Source organism: Cervus canadensis, chromosome 3 (assembly GCF_019320065.1).
Source record: "Cervus canadensis isolate Bull #8, Minnesota chromosome 3, ASM1932006v1, whole genome shotgun sequence".
NCBI lineage: Eukaryota > Metazoa > Chordata > Mammalia > Artiodactyla > Cervidae > Cervus > Cervus canadensis.
The window spans coordinates 101,350,790-101,371,424 of NC_057388.1; the positions used below are offsets into that span (position 1 = coordinate 101,350,790).

The window sequence follows — 20,635 nt, forward strand, 5'->3', positions numbered from 1 at the left end:
CCGATTCCCTCAGATTCAAGGCCTAGATTTCAGGCAAGTAACCCTTGGCAAGGACTAATGCTAAAGCTAAAGCTCCAGTACTTTGGCCACTGGATGCGAAGAGCCGACTCTTGGGAAAAGACCCTGATGCTGGGAAAGATTGAAGCAAAGGAGAGGGGGCGGCAAGGGGATGAGATGGTTAGATACCGTCACTGATTCAACGGACATGAGTTTGAGCAAACTCCAGGAGACAGTGAAGGACAGAGGAGCCTAGCGTGCTGCAGCTCATGGGGTTGCAGAGTCAGATACGACTTAGTGACTGAACAGAAACAACAAATACTAAAATACGTAAAATCCGGAATGAGAGAGGCATGTTATTCAATTTCTTCTGTTTTTTCTAATTGATCCAGTAGATTTCCAGATTTTAACTTCTTACGTTTGTGGAATATATGTCCTTTGTTATAGTAAATTCTATTTTCAATAAGCTGTTATACATTTGTTAAGCTGTTTATATTTATTTAAAAATGAAACTTTTATTTCTGGTATACCTATTAAAATGTGTGGGACAGAGTTCTGTGGAATAATAATTGAGGACAAACTGGTCTATGGATTGCTTTTCTTGTTTTAAGTTTGCCTGGTTTAGTACGAGAGCTGTGTTAACTTTCTAGAATCTGGACATGAATAAAACTTTGTCAATATTTTGGTTTATTATATTAACATATGTTTCATGATTATAAAACTATCCTGTTCATTACATAAAATTGGGAAAATATAAAAAATCAGAGAACAAAAATATTTAAGTCACCTAAATATATTCCCAGTACTAAAGATAACTGTGGTTAACATTCTAATCACTTTTAATTTATCTATATCTGTATTGGTATCTTTCTTGGATTTATATATGTTCAGATACTTATGAAACAAATTATTATGTGTGTTGTATGCAGTTCTATGTTGTATTCTTTTCACCACGATTTCCCCATGACATTTCCCCATGACATTAAATGTTCTTTAAATATATTTTTGATAACTGTATAACAGTTCCGCTCACTGAAATTATACTTATTTTCCATTTTGAAATTAGGTTACTCCAGAAATTTGCTAGTCAAAATAATCTTGTTAAAAGCATCTGTTTTACTTACATCTTGATCTGCATTTCTGATTATAGGATGGATTCCTTGAAGTAGAAGTAAGGAGCCAAAAGACATAGCATTTATAAGATTTTTGATACATAGTGCCAATTTATCCTCTAGAAATATACTCTCAACAGCCTAGCGTAAATGTATTCTTCTGGATTTCCAGTGCACTATCTTATTTTCTAAACCTTATATAAGCTTTCCACATATTACCTGAGACCCCTTTTGGTACAGATAGAAACATGTGTGGCCTAATGGGCTTTCCTTTCCTTTCTTCTGAGTCCAACACACATAGAGCCTAAAATGAGAGAAAAGCACATTTTTCTAGCATAAACCAGGTTACAGGGCGGTTATGAAGATTTACTAGCTTAAAATCAGATTTGCACTTCATATATTAGGTTAGCCAAAAATTTCGCTGGGTTTTAAGTAGAAATAAAAGACACATTTTTCATTTTATCCAAGACCATTATTGAACAAGTATTCCTTAACTGAACGAACTTTTTGGCCAACCCAATGCCTGCTGCACAAGGCTCCAGATGGCAGTGCCAGGGAAGGCAGCCCCTGCACACGGCCCCCGGCGCCATCTTGGGCTGCAGTGCTGTGAGCGGCCTCTTTGCACACGGTCCCCAGCTGCCATCTTGGATTGCGTGCCGTGTGAAGTGCTTCTGCACGCTGCCACAGAGCTGAGCTAATGGCGGCAGCCATTCCGCACTAGCAACTCTGGTCTGAAGAACCGAGTATAAGACCTCTAGCATGTGGCCCCCTGTGAGCATGTGAAACTGGACTGAGCACAAAAGGGAAAAAAAGGTTAGGCTCTATCTTATTAACCAGATTCTGTTTTTCTGCCTGAAAATTGTTAATGGGCTGCACCAGTGACCCTTGTGGGGCAGAACCCTGGTTAAAAATGGCCCAGATACTTCAAGGGGGTGTTTGTGAGGCCGTGCAGTGAGCTGTGGGGAGGGCTGCAGCGCCGCCTCTGTCTCCCCGGAGACGCTCTGTGGAAGCAAAGTCGTCTTACGGGGCTTTGGATTCGGACCTCAGTTTTCTCAGAGGAGAGGGTGGCGAGGGCAGGTCCCCGGGAGCGGATCTGCCTCTTGTTTGCTCTGCTGCCAGGATCCTGGTGGGAGAATGAAGTGAATGGAGATTGCAACCACACACTGGTATTAATATTTTGTGTGTCTAATGTGTCCTGTTCCTGCTTCTGCTCTGTTCTGCCATGAGATCTTGGCTTTGTGTCTCCCAGCCCTCCAGCTGGGTTGAAAATGAAGGTCACTCTTCCTCGTTCCCTTGCCCTCCAGCTTGCCCCTTTGGGATGGGTTCTCTGCAGTCTCCCTGTGGGCCTGGTCTTCTGCCTAAAGCAGGGATTTGTCCAGAGAGGCATCAAAGTTTACTCAGCCGTGTGTGTGTGTGTGTGTGTGTGTGTGTGTGTGTGTGTGTGTGTGTGGTCACTCAGTCCTGTCAGATTCTGCCACCCCATGGACTATAGCCCTCTAGGCTCCTCTGTCCATGGAATTTTTCAGGTAAGAATACTGGAGTGGGGTGCCATTTCCTCCTCCAGGGGATCGTCCCTACCTAGGGATTGAACCCACCATGTCTCCTGTGTCTCCTGCATTGGGATGTGGATTCTCGACCACTAGCCCTACCTGGGGAACACACTAAGTCCTTTACTTGTCTTTTCTTTCCTGGTGAGGGTTTTTTTGGCTCCCTCTTCCATTGTCACCTTTCCAGTTTAGGATACATCCCCTCCCTCACTGTCATTTTGCTAATCTCAGAACTAGAAAGCAAACGAGTAGGAAAATCAGAAAATGGCATTAATCTGTACAGAAATACCCTTGGTTCTCAGGGAGTTGAGGGTTTGACAAGAACCATGGATACTCACATGCAATGAAAGTGACCAATGTCCTAATTTTATTGAATTAATTCTAACTTCCTTCTGCCCTTGATCCCCCCTGCCCCGAAACTTTATTCTGAGACTCTAGGTAGGTCTCTTGAGCTCTCTTGGCTTCTCGTGGGGATAATGACATCTTACCTGAAGTCAGGGGCAGGACCATGGTCTCTGAAGGCCCCTCAGTACTAAGATCTACAATTCTATGAATACTCTTTGAATTCCCAGAAACAAAGTCACAATCCAACAGAATTTCAGCATTCCCACTCTCCACCGAAGTGTTCTGAGATAAGAAAGGCTAAAGAAATGAGATGGTATGTAAGTCAGAATACAGATCTCTAAAATAAGAAGGACTGAGAAAATGTATATGCAGACTTCTGACTATCAGTGAATGGGCAAAAAATTCTAACTATGAAATGAAATTATACCGAATCTTCTGTAAGGCAATCATAAAGGCCATAAAAATGTAACCTGATTCAGCCAAGGCACAGACAGGAGGCATTTAGAGTCAAACACAACTGAATGACTTACTGGCATAACCAGCCTGGAAGCCATTTGGGGTTCTTTTTGCTAATGTATAATTGAAGTGAAAGAGGAGGAAGCCAAAGCCAGGGAGAAATATGAGACTCAGGATAGAATGGCTGAGGCTGCATCTTGGACCCAAGGTGAAGTTTCAGAGTTTGATGTCAGTCTGTCTGAAGCTGACAGACTGACAGCTTGAACTGATGGTGGCTCTTTGCTTCTAAAGGCAGAGAGGACTGAGAGAGCAAGACATACCACTTGGGCCAGGAGAGGATGCAGGTAGAGAGGACATCTCAACTTTTATTATTCATGAAGGCTGGATGGGCATGAAATCATAGACTTTACTCTCCTGGGCAGAATTCACAGGAAGTTAAACAAAGGGTCTTAATAGTCCATTGGATGATTTTGCTAAATAAAGTTTGTTGTTGTTCAGTTGCTAAGTTTTCTCCAACTCTTTATGAGCCCCTGGACTGTAGCACACCAGGTGTACCTGTCCTTCACTGTCTCCCGGAGTTAGCTCAAACTCATGTCTGTTGGGTCGGTGATACCATCCAACCACCTCATCCTCTGTTGCTCCCTTCTCCTCCTGCCTTCAATCTTTCCCAGCATCAGGGTCTTTTCCACTGAGTCAGCTCTTTGCCTCAGTTAGCCAGAGTGTTGGAGCTTCAGCTTCAGCATCAGTCCTTTCAATGAATATTCAGGGTTAATTTCCTTTAGGATTTACTGGTTTGATCTCCTTACTGTCCAAGGGACTCTCAAGAGCCATTCTCTTCTCCAGGGAATCTTCCCAACTCAGGGATTGAACCTGAGTCTCCTGCATTGCAGGCAGATTCTTTGTTGTCTGAGCCACCAGGGAAGCCCAAATAGAGGTTGGGCATTTGAATGAGAGTCCTGCCCAATTCATTATTGATCAACCAACCTTCCTGACCCTTGGGGATTCCATTATCTCCTCTGAAGGATCTGGCAGTACTTACTTTTTAAAGTGAGATTACCTGGAATATGTGGCTAGAAATGGTTTTGCATGCATCTTGATGACAAAATGAAATGCATCTCTGTCTCTCTGTGTAAATCTACCTGTATTAGGTCCTATAAAGCACTTGGTTGTTGCTTTACAAGAAAATATGGGATTTCTGAGTTTTTCTTGTTATGAACACTTGCTTCATTTATGATCAATTTATTTTCCACACCGTCACTTAAATTTTATTCTATATAAACAAAAACTTAATTTCAATTACAATTTTTACTGAAAGTTAAATTTCAGGGCAATATCTCTGAAGAAAAATGTGACTACAATTAGACTTCTAAATTAAATTTAAAATTCAACTTCTCATGTTACTATATATGTGAAAAACTCAACAAAGATGTCAAGGTGATTAAGGCCTATATTTCAGATGGGTAAATTTACACTCCTCTGCTTAGAAGATGGTAGTTTCTTTTGATATTGGATCCTTTAAATTGTGAAAAAAAAACACCTCATTTTATTAGAAATATAAAGGAATATGTAAAATGGTAACAGGCATTGCTTTTAATTGTCATTATCCCTTTAGTCTTCTTCAGTCTAGAAGAATTCTTCAGTCTCTCACATTATGACCTTGAAACTTTTGAATACTTTACCAAGAATTTTATATATCTTCAGTTTGCTTTTCTCTGCTCTTTCTTTGTGATAGTTTCAGGTGATGCATTTTGGCTTGCATCACCTGAAACTATCACAAAGAAAGAGCAGAGAAAAGCAAACTGAAGATATATAAAATTCTTCCTTCTATTGGATGTTCCATGATTTCAATTTTTCCTTTTACTAATGATGTTTATGTTCATTACTTGTTAAGGTGATGTCTGCTAAGCAGTTGAGAGGTTGTTTCTTTAGCAAAAATCCATTTGGTTTTCTTACAATACCATCTTCCAGTGCTATTTTAGTTTAGTGCACTGCACCTTATATGGTGGCAATGACATATCTAAGGTTGCTGACCTAGCTCTAATTGTATTTACACAGTTTTGAGGTCCTGTTAGCTTTCTTTATTTTATTATTTAGAACACTTTTCTCTCCTTTTTTTCTTGGTATACAGTATCACTTCTCTTTAACTTATATGTAGGAACATTGTACATTGGTTTCCAATATCTCACTTTGAACATACACATTAATGAACAGAAAGTATATTTCTTCAAGTTTACACAACCCATTATAGGGAAGACTAATTAGAAAAATCCTTTTAGTCTTTATAAAAGCAAAATAGAATTTATGTATTAGAACTATTTGTCTAAAATAGGTTGCTGGGAAATCATATATAAAGTGCAATTTTAATTCTCAGAAGAGATGAAGAAGTTGATGGGAGAGCAGGAAGAAAGTGGGATGGCCAAAGTAGACAAGGGGGGCAAGCTGTGTCCACATCTGCCATCATGAGTGGAGGCTGAGCCTGGGTCTGGATGCCACGGGTATGAGTGCTGGGTGGTGACCACCATCTCCAGTCCCTCCAACAGGTATAACCAGGGGGTGAGAGCACTCAGATCCAGAGGTTGTGAAGTAGAAAGAGCAGATAGAAGGCAGCGAACTTGGGAACTCCTGCCTGTGCTCTATTCTTAATACCTATGTGGTGCTGTCTGTTTTCTTTTCTTGACCTCAGTTTTCATGCTGTGGAGAAAAAAGGGACTATTTCAGGACTGGGAAATTCTGAGATGGGAAATAAGGCACAAGAGTAACACAGAGGGAGTAAAACAGAAACAGATAATCAAGAAAACTTTTGCCTGCTTTGGGCTCAGAGTCTTTAAGCCATGGACACACATTCCTGCGTCCCACGCCTTCACAAAGATCTGAGATTCCAACCATAGCAGTGCTTTGTCTGCCTTCCTTCCTGCCCTCAAACCAAAGAGCTGTCCGTCTGTCCTCTCATTCTTGACATCTGTTAAACTTGCTATGTTCCTGAAACTCTTAGAGGAAAGGTTTCAGTCTATGCCTCTGTTCCTGCTCAGAATGTGCTTAGAAGGAGATTCATTGTCAGAGAAGCAATGAGGAGACAGATAATAAGTATGGGGTTTAAGAAGTAGGAAAAGACAGTTAAAAAGGAGAATTATTGCCATAGAAACCTCTTTCATTCCTGCCTGGCTTCACTGAGGCCTGAGGAGCTGGCACTTTGCTGTGGAGACACTTCTGATTCAAGAAGATTTATAGACGCAGCTCATGAGGCCCTTATGCTTTAAAAACTCAGAGCTGGGTAAAAAGAAATTACAGAACTATTAAAAAACATTTTAGTCTTGTTAAAATGTGTTTTTTTTCTTTTAAAGTATCAAGTCTAACATAGCTTTCTCACTGAGGTACTATAAGAGACAGTCTGCACAGTTGGAGGTGATGAGTTTTTTTTTTTTTTTTCTGTGAAACAAACTTTATTCTCAAGTGTGATTTTTCCCAGAGGTACAAGATACAGGTGCTTAGAAAAATGGACTTGGCTTTAGGGACTTCCCTGGTGGTCCACTGGTTAAGAATCTGCAGGGAATGCAGGTTCGATCCCTGGTCAGGGAACTAAGATCCCACATGCCAGAGTAACTAAGCCTACACACCACAACTACTGAACCTGTGGTGATGAGTTTCAACAGGCTTTTGAAAATTATCACAAGGGGCTTTCAGGTAGAGGAGCATACAGGAGAAGGAAGAGGTTGTTTTGCACTAAAATACATAAATAAGTACAATTAAAAAACTGAGCTGCCTTCTAAGAATGGAAAGACTTAGTCATGGGTATGGGCTTCCCAATGGCATTAGGAACACCATGCACCTACCTGCCCACAGAACTCTGTTTCAGCGGGTGGGGCAAGGAGAAAATATTTCCTTTAGGCATACTAACACAAAATCAAACCTGTTCTTGCAATGAGCTTCAAATGCCAGTAAGATAATTTGATGACTGCAGTGGCAGAAGGCAGGAAAGCTGTTGGAAAAAGGCTGTCTAAAGAGACTGTAATTAGCAGTTTCCCTAATTATCCACATGGTTCACCATGTTCCATGGATGGGCTCTCAGGTTAGTGCAGTTTGGGGCTCAGCTTAGGGCTGGGGGTGAGGGAGGGTTGATATCTTTAAATTTCAAAGATTATTAAAGGCTTCCTTCTGTGGCAGGAAACTCAAAGTCTATCTAAAGGAAAAATACAGTATGAACCCAAAATTAGAGCCCAAAGTGAAATATTTCCATTAAGAGTTTAACCAGATAGGTAGAAAGATAAAAAGAAATCTTCCCTCATTATGAAATCCAAAGAAAACTAGTCTTAACATTAAAATTTTTATTTCTTCTCCTCTTTTTAAAAACATATTTGCAAATCACACCTAGTTAATCAATTATTAAAAATAAGTTTTGGAAATAATTGTAGATTCACAGGAAGTTGTAAAAAAATTTACAGAGAGTTTCTGTGTATTCTTCACCTAGTTTTCCCTAATGGTAACATCTTATGTAGCTATAGTACAATATCACAGCCAGGAAACAGACATTGGTACAATCCACAGAGCTTATTCCAACTTCACCAGTTCTGTATTCACTCATTTGTGTGTATGTATATATAATTCTGTGCTGTTTTTATCACAGGTGTTTATTCATGTAACCACCACAATCAAGATACAGAACTGCTCCATCACCACAAAGCTTCCACATGCTACCCCTTTACATACACCCTAGCAACATACAATTTTAATTTTTGCATCCTTTCACTGTTATGGCCCTAGGAAAATATTACTGAACAAGCAAAAATCCCTGCTCTGTTGAGAAAATACAAAAATTTTCACAATGAATACAGGTGTATCTTGGGGATACTGCATGTTCAGTTTCAGACCACCACAATAAAGTGAATCTTGAAATAAAAAATAAGCAACACGTGAATTTTTTGGTTTCCCAGTACACATAAAAGTTATGTTTACCTTATACTGTGGTCTATTAAGTGTGCAATAGCATTATGTCTTAAAAAAGTGTGTGTGTGTGTGTGCACGCACATGTGCTCAATTGTATCCAATTCTTTGAGACACCATAGACTATAGCCCACCAGGCTCCTCTGTCCATGGAATTTTTCAGGCAGGAATACTGGAGTGGGTTTCCATTTCCTACTCCAGGGGATCTTCCCAACTCCAGGATTGAACCTGCGTCTCCTGTACTGGCAGGAGGATTCTTTACCACTGAATCACTTGGGAAGACCAAGAAGAAAGGCTTTCCCGCCCTTGATTAAAATATTTTATTGCTTAAAAGATGTTAACCACCATCTGAGTTTTCAGGGACTCAATCTTTTTGCAGTAGTAACATCAAAGAGCACTGATCCCAGATTCCCATAATAAACATAATAATAATGAAAATTTTGAAATATTGCAAAGACTAGCGAAATGTGACACAGAGACACAACATGAGCAACTGCTGTTGGAAAAATGGTGCCAATAGATTTGCTTGATGCAAGGTTGCCACAGAACTTAAATTTATTTTAAAAATGCATATCTTGGAGGCTCAGTAAAATGAAATATTCCTGTAGAAAAAAAAATAAGAGGACAGGGAAGCCTGGTGTGCTGCAGTTCATGGGATTGCAAAGAGTCAGACATGACTGAGTGAACAACAGCTGGAAAGAACTACTCACGGGTGTTTTGTGATTTTAGGAAAGGCATGTCTCTACAAATCTAAGACGCTATCTTCTGGGTTTCAGGCAGATGGGACAAAAAGACTAAGGAGATTGAGAGTGAGAAATACTAAAGATTTTTTCAGATAATGAAGGCAGATAGAAAAGCAAACCAAATAGCAAACCAGTTCCACTTAGCTGTTGGTGCTTAAGCTAGGAAATTGACTCTGGTAGGGACAGAAGGCAGGTGTTGAAAACATCAGAGAGGCAACTGCTGACAGATAGCTTGAAGTACTTTTCCTGATTATCTGTGTGAGTCATCCTTTTATAGGTCAAAGTTATGCTCATGTTGGTGCATTCAGGTCAGGGCAGGACAGTGACCTGAGACTGAAGCTTTGAAGTTCCATGGGTTAATCTTTTTGACATTCTTTGAGGGTCTCTTCCCTGTGGTTATAGCCTGGGCACAGGCTTTTTAAAGAAAAAATCAAATAGAAAAGGAAATTCTTTTTTTTTTTTTCCTTTCTTCTCTTATAGCATTTTAACAGAAAACTGGAAAGAAGAAAAAAACCAGTCATTATAGCACCCCTGTTATTTACCAAGTTTCCATATATCATACTCATCCAATGTTGATAGTTGAAATTGTGTGCGTGCTTAGTCACTCAATCGTGTTTGACTCTTTGCAACCCCATGGACTGTAGCCCACCAGGCTCCTCTGTTCATGGGATTTTTTGGGCAAGAATACGGGAGCGGGGTGCCATTTCCTCCTCCAGGGAAATCTTCTTGACCCAGGGATCTGATTTGCGTCTCCCATGCCTCCTGCATTGCAGGCAGATGATTTCCTGCTGAGCCATAGGGGAGGCCAAGCAATAGATGGAAACTTCAGCTAATTAAAGCTGAAAATGCATCTATTAAGGGATACAAAATAGCTCATAGACTCTCTAAGAATCAGGCTTGGAGTTGAGCCATGTCATGCAGAAGGGTCAAAACTCATTCTGCAGAACTGGTCTGGTGAGGACACCACACCAAAGTCTTCCCTGAGCCTTGACGGTGTATTGTGTGTTGCAGATACCCCTAGGGCAGTGTCATCACTACTGATTCTAGAAACTGGACTTGCTACGGCTTCTAGTGCCAGCCTTTGTTGTTGTTCAGTCCCTAAGGTGTGTCCAACTCTTTGTGACCCCCATGGACTACAGCACTCCAGGTTTCCTTGTTCTTCACTGTCTCTTGGAGCTTGCTCAAATTCATTTCCACTGAGTCAGTGATGCCATCCAACCATCTCATTCTCTGTCACCCCCTGCTCCTCCTGCCCTCAATCTTTCAGCGTCAGGGTCTTTTCCATTAAATCAACTCTTCCCATCAGGTGGCCAAAAGTATTGGAGCTTCAGCTTCAGCATTTGTCCTTCCAATGAATATTGAGGGTTGATTTCCTTTAAGATCAATTGGTTTGATCTTGCAGTCCAAGGAGCCCTCAAGCGTCTTCTCCAACATCACAGTTTGAAAGCATCAATTCTTCGGCACTTAGCCTTTTTTATGGTCCATAGAGAAGTTTTGGACCATACCTTTGACTAGATGGATCTTTATCAGCAAATGATGTCTCTGCTTTTTTAACATGCTGTCTAGGTTTATCGTAGCTTTTCTTCAACAGAGCGAGCATCTTTTAATTCTATGGCTGCAGTCACCATCCGCAGTGATTTTAGAGCCTGGAAAATAATGTCTGTCATTTTCATTTTCCTTCCCATTTATTTGCCATGAAGTGATGGGATCAGATGCCACGATCTTAGTTTTTTGAAAGTTGAGTTTTAAGCCAGCTTTTTCACTCTCCTCTTACACCTTCATCAAGAGGCTCTTTAGTTCCTCTTCACTTTCTACCATTAGGGTGGTGTCATCTGCATATCTAAGGTTGTTAATATTTCTCCTGGCAATCTTAATTTCAGCTTGTGACTCATCCAGCCTGACATTTTGTATGATGTACACTGTATGTAAGTTAAACAATCAGGGTGACGATATCTAGTCTTGACATACTTCTTTTCCAATTTGGAACCAGTCCATTGTTCCATATCTGGTTCTGTTGCTTCTTGACCTGCATACAGATTTCTCAGGAGGTGGGTAAGGTGGTCTGGTATTCCCATCTCTTTAAGAATTTTCCACAATTTGTGATGATCCACTACAATCAAAGGCTTTAACCTAGTCAGTGAAGCAGAGGTAGATATTTTCCTGGAATTCTTTTGCTTTTTCTATGGTCCATTGGATGTTGCCAGTTTGATCTCTAGTTCTTCTGACTTTTCTAAATCCAGTTTGCATATCTAGAAGTTGTTGGTTCACGTACTGTTGAAGTCTAGCTTGAAGGATTTTGAACATTATCTTGCTAACATTTGAAATGAGTGCAATTGTACAGTAGTTTGAACATTCTTTGGCATTGATCTTCTTTGGGATTGAAATGAAAACTGACTTTTTCCAGTCCTGTGGCCATTGCCGCGTTTTCCAAATTTGCTGACATATTGAGTGCAGCACTTTCACAACATCGTCTTTTAGGGTTTGAAATAGCTCAGCTGGAATTCCACCACCTCCACTAGCTTTCTTCATTGAATATACTCTATGATTTTATTTATATATAATTCTTGAAATGCTAAAATTATAGATAGAACAGATGGTAATAACCAGATGTTAAGTAGAGGGTAGAGGCTGGACAGAAATAGATGTGCCTATAAAAGGACAACATGAAGGATTCTGTGGTGATGGAAATGCTCTGTATCTTGACTATATAAGTGCCAATATGTTGTGATACTGTATTATTACATTATCATATTAATCATGTCACCTGACTATAACTACATAATTACATTATGTATCATACTATCTTATGATATTGTACTGTACTGCAAGATGTTACCATTGGAGGAAACTGGTCAAAGGGTATAAGAGATACTTCTGTATTATTTCATATGATGCATTGATTCACTCTTAAGTACAAGCTTTAATTAAAATAAAGTTTGAAGAGGCATAGAAGTTTCATTCCTCTCAGTCAAGAATTTTGGGTGACCTTACTGTGTTTCCATTTTTTTTAATTAATTGCTGATACTCTATCAGCTTTTTGTAGATTTAGGTTTTAATATAAATATAATTTAATGGCTTAAATAGATGATTATCTTAATTTTTATACAATTTAAAGTTTACTTTCCATTTACAGTTGTTACAAAATATTGGCTATATCCCTCATGTTGTGCAGTATATCCTTAAGCCTATCTTCAGTTCAGTTCAGTCGCTCAGTCATGTCCTTGCAAAGACGACTCTTTGCAACCTCATGGACTGCAGCACGTCAGGCTTCCCTGTTCATCACCAACTCCCGGAGCCTACTCAAATTCATGTCCATCGCATCAGTGATGCCATCCAACCATCTCATCCTCTGTTGTCCCCTTCTCCTCCCACTTCAATCTTTCCCAGCATCAGGGTCTTTTCCAGTGAGTCAGTTCTTCACATCAGGTGGCCAAAAGTTTTGGAGTTTCAGCTTCAGTATCAGTGAAATGCCAGCAAATCTGGAAGACTCAGCAGTGGCCACAGGACTGTTTTCATTCCAATCCCAAAGAAAGGCAATGCCAAAGAATGTTGAAACTACTGCACAATTGCACTCATCTTACACACTAGCAAAATAATGCCCAAAATTCTCCAAGCCAGGCTTCAATAGTAAGTGAACCAAGAACTTCCAGATGTTCAAGCTGGATTTGGAAAAGGCAGAGGAACCAGAGATCAAATTGCCAACATCTGCTGGATCATCAAAAAAGTAAGAGAGTTCCAGAAAAGCATCTACTTTTGCTTTATTGTTTATGCCAAAGCCTTTGACTGTGTGGATCACAAACTGAGGAAAATTCTTCAAGAAATGGAAATACCAGACCTCCTGACCTGCCTGCTGAATGCAGGTCAAGAAGCAGCAGTTAAAACTGGACATGGAACAACAGACTGGTTCCAAATTGGGAAAGGCTACATATTGTCACCTTGCTTATTTAACTTATATGCAGAGTACATCATGAGAAACATTGGGCTGGAGGAAGCACAAGCTGGAATCAAGATTGCCGGAAGAAATATCAATAACCTCAGATATGCAGATGACACCACCCTTATGGTAGAAAGTGAAGAGGAAACTAAAGAGCCTCTTGATGAAAGTGAAAGAGAAGAGTGAAAAAGTTGGCTTAAAACTCAACATTCAGAAAACTAAGATCATGGCATCCAGTCCCATCACTTCATGGCAACTAGATGGGGGAAACAATGGAAACAGAACAGTGGCAGACTTTATTTTTAGGGGGCTCCAAAATCACTGCAGATGGTGACTACAGCCATGAAATTAAAAGACTCTTGCTCCTTGGAAAAAAAGCTATGACCAACCTAGACAGCACATTAAAAAGCAGAGACATTACTTTGCCAACAAAGGTCTGTCTGGTCAAAGCTATGGTTTATCCAGTAGTCATGTATGGATGTGAGAGTTGGACTATAAAGAAAGCTGAGTGCTGAAGAATTGATACTTTTGAACTGTGGTGTTGGAGAAGACTCTTGAGAGTCCCTTGGACTGCAAGGAGATCCAACCAATCCATCCTAAAGGAAATCAGTCCTGAATATTCATTGGAAGGACTGATGCTGAAGCTGAAACTCCAATACTTTGGTCACCTGATGCAAAGAACCGACTCATTGGAAAAGCCTCCTTTTCTAATTTTGTACCTCCTTTTCTTATATCCCTATACTGCCCCTCCCCACTTCTCCCCACTGGTAACCACTGGTCGTTTTCTATATCTGTGAGTCTGCATATTTTTTGGTATATTCACTAGTTTGTTGTAGTTTTTAGATTTCACATGTAAGTGACATGATGCAATATTTGTCCTTTGTTGTCTGACTTGACTTAGCATAGTGCTCTTCAAGACCATCCATGTTGCTGCAAATGGCAAAAAAAATTTTTTTGTGGCTGAGTAGTATTCTATTGTGTATATATACATATACACCACATCTTCTTTATCCATTCGTCTGTGGATGGACACTTAGATTCCTTCTGTGTCTTGGATTTTTAAATCTCCCTATGTGATGCTGTTGCTTTTGGAGCTTAAGTAGTATCATGAGACATGTACGAGAATCTCTGTCATACTGGCCATGCTCACAGAACCCACGAGACCATGTGTGCATACATCAGGGGACTGAAGCACATCTCTCCTGTCTCTAGGAGAAGAAATAAGGGCATCTGGCGCTCAATGGGGGAGAATTGGTATTTACATTAGATTTAGATGCAGCCCCTGTCAGTTCTTCCTAGATTGGGACACTGAAGGTTAAAGTTTGGTTTGGGTAACAGGAGAACATCCTAAAATCTTGGTGAGCTGGCTTCTGTGACTTTTTAGAATGACCTAGGGCTACAATGTAGATGTTGATGGGAGAAGGATGGAGAACAGCCTTCCACAGGGAGAATGGCCATTAAAAATGGCCCTGCCCTTTTAAATTGAGAGTGGGAATAGCAATTACCATTCTGATGTATGGGGCCCCTGAGGGGAATCCGTTGGTCCTGCATTGCCAGTGTAGCTGCTGCCAAGGCTCATTAGGTCTGTGCTGGAGCTGTTTTTGGAGCTCTTGTCAACTTCCTCCCAGTAGTGTCCCTCACAGTCACAATTAGTCCCAGGTGACTTACTGGAGCCCAAGGAATTTGAGTATTATCTATTCTATATGGTCCATCCTTTTACTGGAAAAGAAAACTCTTTAGATCAACTTAGACATAAACAGTAGCAGAGATGTCTATTTTGTCAGACACTGACTAATATTTGATAGGCATCAACGTCATGTGGATGTGTGGGTTTAGAAGATATAGAAACAGAATTATGTGATCTGTTAAAGATTTTGGATTAGGGATGCGAGGGATATGAAACATGACTGGTGAACTTTTCTTATTCTAAGTATCATAGCAAAAGTATATAGTAAAATAATTCTGCTTTGCAGAAGCAAGAGGCTTAGATATGATATTTTTTCAACAGACTTCTCCCAGGTTTGGAACTGACACAAAGAGATGAAGACACTTAAGGAAGAAACTCAGAATTATGAAGCCTTTATTTAGGTATTAGTGTTGACAAACAGATGGTGGGCGTGTTAGCACATTACATTTTTAGATAGGAAAAGATAAATTGCTTTAAAGTCTCCTGTCTCGATTATTTACAAAGGGTTTGATGCTCATGATACTATGCTTTTCCTCTTGAAAACAGATAAATTAAAATGTAAGGCAATTAATGGTTTATGCAAAGACCTTCAGTACTTAGGAAGTGAATTGGAGTTAGGGTCTAGGTCTCCTAACCCTCATCCTAGGGTTGATTCCTCTAGAATTGACTGCAGAGACTGCAGTGTGGTGACTTGCCTGACAGAGGGAACTTTACTGAAAAAGAACTCTAGTCTTTAGCAACAGGGGACAAGACATATAAAGAAGGTGAGAATTCCCGTGATGAAACCATAAAGAAAATATTTCACCAAAAGTCAGTGTTAGGTTGCACATGTTTGAGAAGCTGAATTTAAAACATTGGACTTGATTAAGTGGAAGCTCGGGTAACTATATCAGGCTTAAGAGGTTAGCCTAAAGAGAAAAAAACAATTAAGTGATCTTGTAGAGTGTCAGACTCATTCTTGAGATATCAACCACCCCAAGGGCCCTGGAATCTCTGTTTCCATACGTCAAGATGGTGCAGACATTTCTTCTCAAGATGGATACACTCAATGTCTACATCAACCAACTCTTGAGTCACAAGTCAGAAAACTCTTTCTGTAAATGAAGGTGCCATTTCTATGGACAGCTCAGCTTTATAAAGGTATGACTTCTTTTGGTCAGCATGAAAGGAACACATCTGCAGATATATAAGTATGTGGGACCCACAGTTGAGAGTTCTGCTTCTATCCTCAGGACTTTCCCTGTCCTGTCCAGGATTGTTTAGAATCCCATAGATTCTGTTTAGAATCAAATAGGTTTAAGCTTAAATGGGCACTTTTTCCTTATTTAAGCAAAAAATCATAACTGACTAAATTAAACTAGTTAGTTGTATTAAGTTACATAAAATAGGTTGTGTTAGGAATCTTAAAACTCATTTTCTGTTTCCATTTTTTGTCATAGAGTGAAGGCATTTTGGTTCTATTTGTTGTGTTAATAACTGGACTAATGGGAGAAGGTACATGGAGATACTTTTAATTATGGTCACCAAAGGTTATATTTTAACAATGAATAATTGGTCTTTGCTCTCCAAACCTCATATCTGATTTTTCCTGTAATTTCTGTGTCATTCCTCATCCCTCCCCCAACTTCTAAGGGTCTCAGTTTTCTTTCATGACCTCTTTTAAAGGAGTACAATAAATTCAATTAATTCATATTTTAAAATCTCATTTAGAATAATTATGTCTAAACTTTTCACAAAGAAGACATTCAATATAAAAGGAATAAATACAGATGCTGTTATCTATTTTCTTAATCTACTGGGTGTCTTAGGAAGGACTCTATGACTATAGGAACCAGGAACATTTGGTTATCATTGTATTAAAATTTAAGTAATCTTAAAAACAGGACAGTGGATTTCAGAAATAAACACACTCTTTGATGGGTTAAATGTAATTTGCCAACTTATCCATAAGTGTTTAAGTATTTAGTTCAGTTCAGTTCAGTTCAGTCGCTCAGTCGTGTCTGACTCTTTGCGACCCCATGAATCGTTTAAGTATTAGTAGAGTTTTAATAATAGAATGCTTTGCTCTAAAACATGCACAGGATATTGAATGCTACAGTTAGTGTAAAATATGATGATTCTCCTACTCAGGATGTTTTAATTCTGTAAGCAATTACATATCAGAAGATCTGTTAGCCATTTAAGGCTATGATTAAATTTGCAATTTAGAATGATCAATCTGGTGAAAGAGTATTGGCTGCTTTCCAGTAGGCACAGGCTGAATTAGAGAGGTTCAAAAGGAGTTTGTTGACCCTTGAGCAACACAACTTTGCATTGCGTGGGTCTCCTTTTATGCAGACTTTTTCAGATAAATACTACAGTACAGTAAATGGTACAGTACTGCACCATGAGAGTCTGGTTGAGTCTGCTGATGTGGAGGAAATGGGAATGCAGAGGGCTGTCTGTAAATTACACTTGGATAGTGAACTGCACCAAGGCTGGTCACCCCTAACCTCCTCATTCTTCAAGGGTCAATTGTAGCTTCAAAGCAGGGACTGTTAGGCTTTAAAAGTCACACTTTCCCTCAGATGTGATGCTGCCCTTCATTTGTAATCATGTGAGGGCTGTAGTAGAGAGATGTGCCGGTGAGTAAGGGGAGCACAGGGAGACGGGCTGCGTGCTCTCCAGGCAGCTTGTACAGCGCAAATGGGAACAGATAATGTACTCCGCTGTTGTCTGCTACCTCCCAGAGTTTGTTCAAACTCATGTCATTGAGTCGGTGATGCTATCTAACCATCTCATCCTCTGCCAGCCCCTTCCCCTATTGCCTTAAATCCTTCCCAGCATCAGGGTCTTTTTTAGTGAATCAGCGCTTCACATCAGGTGACCAAAGTATTGGAGCTTCAGCTTCAACATCAGTTCTTCCAATGAATATTCAGGGTTGATTTCCTTGCTCAGGAGTCTTCGCTAGCATTACAATTTGAGCAGAGGGGAAGGGTAATATTCACAATTGAAATTCCAACATCCAGGGAAGATGTCACTTCATCCATGTTTGTGAAATCATTCAAAAACAAAATATCTACTTATTATGCAGATGTGCTAAATACTCAACAAAAGTTAAGATTTGTTTTCCTATTTTAATACTAGAAAGCTTAAGCGATTATTTTCATACTATCAGTTTTACTGAGATCATATATACACGCTGGATCATATATACAGGCTATGTATGTTCCTATGCATGTGTATAGGAAAATAAAAAGAGCTAGTCAGAATGAGTAAAAAAAATAGGGCAGAAAAATAAAAAGAACAAAATAAAATTGCGCTCTTCTCCTTCTAAAGATGGAAGACACCAAATCTCAAAGAGACTCATAATTTCCTGGAGCTTCAGAGCATTCAAGCCAACTTCTTAGACTTCAAATCTGTTCAAGGTGTTGCTTCGTGTATTGTAATGTCTGGAACTGTGGAGGGAATATGAGGAAAGCACATTTGTTCTCTGTCTCTCACAGGGTACACTCATGTAATACGTGGTAGTATGCTACTACTGAAGTATGATGACAAGTCAGTTTGTAAAATATTTTCCCCATGTTGTCTACACTTGAGCATACATACACTTCTAAGTTTTGCAGCATTATCAAATTTTGTATGCAAAAGTTAAAATTTCTAACGCAATCAAACATCTAGTAAGTCATAAAGAAAGATTTACATTCAGGTTCTCAAATTCCAGATTTTTCTATCATTTGCCAGTCTTGCTTGTTATATATCTGCCTCTTACAAATCCTTTAAAAACATTTTATTTATACATTTTACCATATTTTGTGTAGTAGGTACATAGAGGGAAGTCTGTGAACTTCAGACCATGTTTACCTTCATTGTTAATCATTTTACTTCCCGTTGTCGTCTGCACTTCTCCCCTCTCTGGAAATTGCAATAACTTAGAAAGATATAGAGCTTCCAAAAATTGCTCGGCATTAATTCCAAGGCTTTAACTGACTCTATAAGATCACATCATGTCCAGAGGAAAGTGCTAACCTGTCTCTTATGTAGAGTAGATATAATACATAGTAGAATCAGGCTTGTCTTCTTGATCCATAAATGATCTAGAATATCGGGTCAAGGTTGGCCAATCATTATGTTAAGTATTCTTCTAAGAAGTTATTCTTATGATTCTTTAATTCAACCGCATCTGTTATTTCTGACTCTCTCTGCAGATTAATAATCCTCTGTTTTATATGGGAGCAGATAACCAGACTTGGGTGAGAGAATTCATTCTCCTCGGCCTGTCCAGTGACTGGGACACTCAGGTGGCTCTCTTCATCCTGTTCTCGGTCACTTACCTGCTGACCCTGCTGGGGAACGTCCTCATTGTCCTTCTGATCAGACTGGACGGCCGACTCCACACTCCCATGTATTTCTTCCTCAGCAACCTCTCCCTCGTGGATGTCTCCTACGCCACGAGCATCGTTCCTCAGATGCTGGCGCACTTCCTTGCGGAACATAAAGGGATCCCCTGCGTGAGCTGTGCGGCTCAGTTATTCTTCTCCCTAGGCCTGGGGGGGACTGAGTTTGTTCTCCTGGCCGTGATGGCCTATGACCGCTATGTGGCTGTGTGCGACCCCCTGAGATACCCGGTCATCATGCACGGAGGGCTCTGTGCTAGGCTGGCCATCACATCTTGGCTCAGCGGCTCTGTCAACTCTCTTGTGCAGACCACCATCACCTTTCAGTTGCCCATGTGCACGAACAAGTATATTGATCACATATCCTGTGAAATCCTAGCTGTGGTCAGGCTGGCCTGTGTGGACACCTCCTCCAATGAGGTGGCCATCATGGTTTCTAGTATTGTCTTGCTGATGACACCTTTCTGCCTGGTTCTCTTGTCCTACATCAGGATCGTCTCCACCATCCTAAAAATCCAGTCCACGGAGGGGAGAAAGAAAGCCTTCCACACCTGCGCCTCTCACCTCACAGTGGTTGTCCTGTGCTATGGCATGACCATTTTCACTTACATCCAGCCCAATTCCAGCCCTTCTGTGCTTCAGGAGAAGCTGATCTCTGTCTTCTATGCCATTTTGATGCCTGTACTGAACCCCATGATTTACAGTGTAAGGAATAAGGAGGTGAAGGGGGCCTGGCAGAAGCTTCTAGGACAATTATCTGGATTAACGTCAAAAGTGGCGACTTGATAAATCATGAGCATCACTTAGACAAAAGAGCTTTGCCTGTGTGTTCTCCCACTTAACTCTGATATGAAGCTTCAACTTCATTGCCCTGGCAACCAGGAATTGGTGATGCTGGGTAGGAGACTAATTAGTTGGGTTAGAGTGTGGGACATGGACATATCTCTATGTCATGGCAGCATGTTTAGAGAAATAAAGCACTACTGTGATAGAACTGCTCAGTCTCAATTCATATGACCCTAGAATAATGAAAAAAATACCATGTTTTGCTTTATCATTTTGTTTGTAATTATAAGCCTATTTATGGATCTTACTTTGGACTATTTGCTCTTTTTTTAAAATTTAGAAATATGTGCTTTGACTTCCAAATGCATAACTCTTTTTTAAAAACTAGGTGACCCACTCAAATGACTAAAATTAAGAATACAGGTAGTGCTGAGTTCTGGTACAGATATGGAGCAGCGTGAACTCATTGCTGTTAAGAGTATAAAGTGGCAATTTCTGTTAAGGGTATCAAGTGGCAATTCTTTATAAAATTAACCATATGATTACCACATGGCCCAGCAATTTTCCTCTTAGGAATCTTCCCAAGAGAAATGAAAATTGTCTACAAAATGAGTTGTGTATAAATGTTCATAGTATTTTTGCTCATAATATCACTGGTCCTTATTAATCCAAAATTTTTTTACAGCTTTATTGTGTTTTCATTGGGAACAAAAG

The 20,635-nt window shown here is 40.0% G+C and overlaps 1 protein-coding gene across 1 annotated transcript; it reads left to right on the top strand.

Moving 5' to 3' along the window:
* Positions 1-1,783: 1,783 nt before the first annotated feature.
* LOC122437975 (olfactory receptor-like protein OLF3) lies at positions 1,784-20,095 on the top strand. Its single transcript, XM_043462438.1, has 2 exons — positions 1,784-1,922; positions 18,947-20,095. Exon 2 carries the CDS (start codon positions 18,968-18,970, stop codon positions 19,919-19,921), a length of 954 nt encoding a protein of 317 aa, XP_043318373.1. The 5' UTR covers positions 1,784-1,922; positions 18,947-18,967; the 3' UTR covers positions 19,922-20,095.
* The last annotated feature ends 540 nt before the right edge of the window (positions 20,096-20,635 follow it).

Bases quoted from the DNA above. Each gene is read 5' to 3' on its own strand.
- LOC122437975 (XM_043462438.1), top strand. From the start codon at position 18,968: ATGGGAGCAGATAACCAGACTTGGGTGAGAGAATTCATTCTCCTCGGC.